The sequence below is a fragment of the Eimeria necatrix genome, genomic scaffold (assembly GCF_000499385.1).
Source record: "Eimeria necatrix Houghton genomic scaffold, Enh_scaff266, whole genome shotgun sequence".
Lineage (NCBI taxonomy): Eukaryota > Apicomplexa > Conoidasida > Eucoccidiorida > Eimeriidae > Eimeria > Eimeria necatrix.
The window spans coordinates 1-4,660 of record NW_013655248.1 but is presented as its reverse complement, the minus strand read 5'-3'; the positions used below and the strand labels follow the sequence as shown (position 1 = coordinate 4,660).

The 4,660-nt window shown below is 53.5% G+C and overlaps 1 protein-coding gene across 1 annotated transcript; it reads right to left on the bottom strand.

Moving 5' to 3' along the window:
* Window positions 1-1,440: 1,440 nt before the first annotated feature.
* Window positions 1,441-4,536, bottom strand: ENH_00036360 (hypothetical protein, conserved; the record flags this gene model as incomplete). The annotated part of the gene is made up of 3 exons (XM_013585123.1): window positions 1,441-2,484; window positions 2,784-4,062; window positions 4,345-4,536. Coding segments are annotated over 3 exons (2,515 nt in total), but the record flags the coding sequence as incomplete, so codon positions are not given.
* Window positions 4,537-4,660: the final 124 nt, after the last annotated feature.

Sequence of the window (4,660 nt, the reverse complement as noted above, 5' to 3'; positions counted from 1 at the left end):
ATATATATATATATATATATATATATATATATATATATATATATATATATATATATATATATATATGATATATGCACAACATGAATTGATACAACTAGATCTATATATACAATATATATATATATATATATATATGTATATACAATATATGTATATAAGATATAATGCACATGTGCATATATAATGTATATATATATTGTATATAATGTATATATATATATATATAATATGCATAATATATATATATATATATATGTAATACATAAGTATATATAATATCTAAACATTATACGTCACATATATACAAATTATGAAAATGCACATATTTATATTATATAATAAATAAACAAATAAAAATGAATAAATAAATAAATAAATAAATGAAAATAAAAAATAAATAAATAAATATATATATATATATATACATTTATACATAACAAGAATACAAGTGGAGGAACAGGTCACTTCTCTCTGAGCATTTTCTTTAAAGAAGCTGCACAGAGGACTTTTAAGGCTAAACTCTAAACCCTAAACCCTAAGCCCTAAACCCTAAACCCTAAACCCTAAACCCTAAACCCTAAACCCTAAACCCTGCACCTGCAGTCAAACCCTTAACGCTACACCTCACCTACAGCTGCAGAGAAATCCTAAATAATAAGCTGGAAAAAAGTCCTTAAACCCTAAACCCCAAGCATTAAACCCTGAACTCTAAACCCTAAAACCCTAAAACCCTAAACCCTAAACCCTACGCAAAAGAGCCTTCAACAAAACTCCAAACCCTGAAAATTAAATCTCCACAGGAACCCCAAACCCTAAACCCTACCTAGGTCAGCAGATGAACCCCCGAACTCTAAACCCTAAGCCCTGAACCCTAAACCCTAAACCCTAAACCCTAAACCCTAAACCCTAAACCCTAATATGCAAACTCTCCGCCTTCGGAAAACAGCGCGAGGGGCCCCAAATCTGCGCACGCGGTGCGCTTGGGGAGAGGGGGAGTTTGTGTCTGCTCGGGAAAAAGAAAATAATGCATTTACTTGCTTTTTTATCTGCTGCTGCTGCTGCTGCTGCTGTTGCTGCTGCTGCTGCTGCTGCTGCTTCTTTCTTCACAGGGCTCAGGGCAATTCTGCCTGCGGCCCAGGCGCGCATGCAACGCCCTTGGGTAAGCAGCAGCTTTTTTGCAGCAGCTGCTGCTTTGTGGTTGTCCTCAGAAGCAGCAGCAGCAGCAGCAACAGCAGCAGCAGCAGCAGCAGCAGCTACACGGCTGCTGTGCATAGACCTTAAGGGTGGAGGGACAGATCCGCTGCACTTGCTGCTGCTGCTGCTGCCAGTCTGGATTTAGGTCAGCTTGCTGCTGCAGCAGCAGCACTGAGCTGTTTCTGCAGCACCAGTCGAGCAGCAGCAGCAGCAGGTTTTGCTGCTGGGGGCCACAGGGGCCCAAAGTCAAGCAGGAAATAGCATTATCTCTGCAGCAGCAGCCCTCGCAGCAGCAGAAACTGCAGCAGCAGCAGCAGCTGCTGCTGCTGCTTGGCGTCGGGAAGGCCTCCTGCTTCTGCGGGCTCTTTGGCGCGGCGCAGCAGTAGGTATATTCCCTTCGGACTCCGAGGAGCTGCTGCTGCTGCTGCTGCTGCTGCTGCTGCTGCTGCTGCTAAAGCTTTCGTCCCTTCCGTGCAGAAGCCAGTGAGGCGCGACCAAAGCAGCATTTGCTGCTTCTGTTGCTGCTGCTGCTGCTGCTGCTGCTGCTGTGCTGCGTGCAGCACATGAGTCACTGCGAAGGAAGCCCACTAGGCGCCGCCACACAGACTTTCTCCTGCTGCTTGCTGCTGCTGCTGTTGCTGCAGCTGCTGCTGGCGGATAGGAGGCTACTGCGTTTTCGTGCGGGAGAACTACAGATTCTGCTGCTGCTGCAGCTGCTGCAGCTGCTGCAGCTGCTGCTGGGATGTTCTCTTGCTGCAGCAGATACAGCTGGTTGGCTCTTTCCCCGTTTGCAGCTAAAAGCGGCTGAAGGAAGGGCGCCACATTTGCGCGGGCTGCCTTTTTGCTGCTGCTGCTGCTGCTGCTGTTGCTGTTGCTGCTGCTGCTGCTGCTGCTGCTTGCTTGACTCTTACCTGTTGCGGGCCTGCTGGCCCTCGGGGCTTCATCATCAGCGTTGCCAGCGTCAGCAGCAGCAGCAGCTGCAGCAGCAGCAGCAGCAGCCAGCTGCTGCTGCAGCTGAGGCCCTGGAAAGAAGCAAATTGCTCCCCTTTGCTCATCTCTGGTGTCTTTAGCAACAAGGCGCCTCTTGGTGCGTCGGCTGCTGCTGCAGGGCTGCCTGCTGCTGCTGCTGCTGCGTCTGCGTGTGCTGCTGCTGCTGCTGCTGCTGCGTCTGCTGCTGCGCTTCTGCTTCAGTTCGCAAAGGGCCCGCTTTATTGCTTCCAAGCAGGCCTTTCGATCTGCTGCTGCAGCAAACAGCAGCCGCAGCGGCGCCCGGACTCCATCGCTGAAAGACTGCAGCAGCAAAACGACAGCAGCAGCAGCAGCGCAGCGGCGTTCAAGTGTACGTACACCCCGTCGAGGCTCCAGCAGCAGCAGCAAGTCGAGCAAAAAAAGAGCAGCAGCAGCAGCAGCAGCAGCAGCAGCAGCGAAACAATGCTGCAGCGTCGGCAGCAACAAGCAACGACGGGGACACGCACAGCCAATGCCGCGGCTGCTGCACTTGCTGCTGCTGCTGCAGCAACAAGTGCAGCAGCCGCGGCACTCTGCAGCAGCAGATGTGCAGCAGCAACGTTGCTGCACTGCTTCCTTACGAGGATTAGCTGCTGAGTCCTTGGGACTTCACCGAGCAGCATTTGCTCTTCAGAGACGTCGCAGCAGCAGCATTTGTTCCGCTGCTGCTGCTGCTGCTGCTGCTGCTGCTGCCGCAGCTGCTGCTGCTGCTCTTCCAGGCTTTGCCTGCTGCTGGCGCGAGAGAGTGACGGAACTGAACGGGCAGGAGCTCTTATGCAGCAGAATGAAGCAAGAGGGAGACGCGTTTCTGCTGCTGCTGCTGCTGCTGCTGCTGCTGTCTTGCTGTTGCTGCGTGACAGCAGCCAGAGACAGCCCCCGCGAATCTCGACAACTTCCTGCTGCAGCAGACACGTTGGAGGCTTCCGCTTGGATCGCTGCTGCTGCTGCTGCTGCAGCGGCAGATCAACCTCCAAAACTGTCCATGACTGCTCCCACGCTGCTGCTGCTGCTGCTGCTCTTGCTGCTGCTGCTGCTGTTGCTGCTCCCTCTGCTGTTGCTGTTGTCGTTCGGCAGCTCACGGAGTCTTCAGGCGCGAAGGGGTGGCCTAAATGGTGTATCTTGTTAAGCGGAAGCTGCTCTAGGTTTTGCTGCTGCTGCTGCTGCTGCAGCTGCTGCAGCTGCCGCTGCTGCTGCTGCTGCTGCTGCTGTGCTGCTGTCGGTCGCGCCACAAGAACAGTGCTGCAGCCTGGGGGCAGCAAGCCATGCCGCCACACGACACATCTGAAGCTGCTGCTCTCGTCTGATTGCTGCTGCTGGCCAGCGTGCTCTTGCTGCTGCTGCTGCTTGCATAGTTCCTGTTGCTGCTGCTGCTGCTGCTCCCTCAGTGTGCAGGCAGCACTCTGCTGCAGATGGCCACACACAGCAGCAAGCAGCTGCTGCCGCTGCTGCAGCGAGAGATCTGCTCGAAGAGCAGCAAAGCCAGCAGCAACGCGGCACTTGGTGGTAATCACCGGGGCTGCTGCTGCAGCCGCTGCTGCTGCGTCGTCTGCAGCAGCAGCACCTGCTGCTGCTGCTGCTGCCGGTGCAGCTGTAGCCAGGTGAGTGCTAGCTATACACCCAATCAACTGCAGCAGGCGGTCTTGGGCTGAAGCAGCTGGGGACATCAAGAACTGCTGCAGCAGGTGGAGCAGCAGCAAATGGTGTCCCAGAGTCCTTGCTGCTGCTGCTGCTGCTGCTTGCTGCTGCCGCTCCGTTGCTGCTGCATGAGACCCAACAAAACCTGAAAAAGCCCTAAAAAACAAAGCGCTGTCTTGCTGCAGCTGCAGCAGCAAACGGCGGACGAAATCTTCGCCTTGGTTGCTGCAGAGACACACCAAATGCACTGCAAGACACTTTCCATGACAATTACAGCAGCAGCAGCAGCAGCAGCAGCAGCAGCAGCAGCAGCAGCTGCAGCAGCCCTTTGCCCCTAATAGACTGGCAAATAAGAACGAAATACGAGGACACAGGAGGCAGCAACTGCTGCAGCAGCCCCGCAAATCTAGAGGCAACAGAGCAGCAACAGCGACAACAGCAGCAGCAAGAGCAGCGAGAACACAGGAAGCAGCAGCAGCAGCAACAGCAGCAGCAGCAGCAGCAGACCCGACGAACCTCCTAGGCCTAGTGAGCCAGACGCAGCGGATGTAGCAGCGAAAGGCTTTGCGCATTACCCCCGCAAGAGCAGCAGCAGCAGCAGCAGGCAGCAGCCGCATGTGCAGCTGCAGCAGCAAACCATCTTCAGGAGCCACCAGAAGCCGCAGGGCTTTCCGCAGGTCCACGGAGAAGACGCTCGAGCTGCAGCAGCAGCAGCAGCAGCAGCAGCAGCAGCAGTAACAGGAAGAAGGGCAACGCCAGGGAAAGCAGCAGCAGCAGCAGCAGCAGCAGCAGCAGCAGCAGCAGCAGCAGCAGCAGCAGCAGC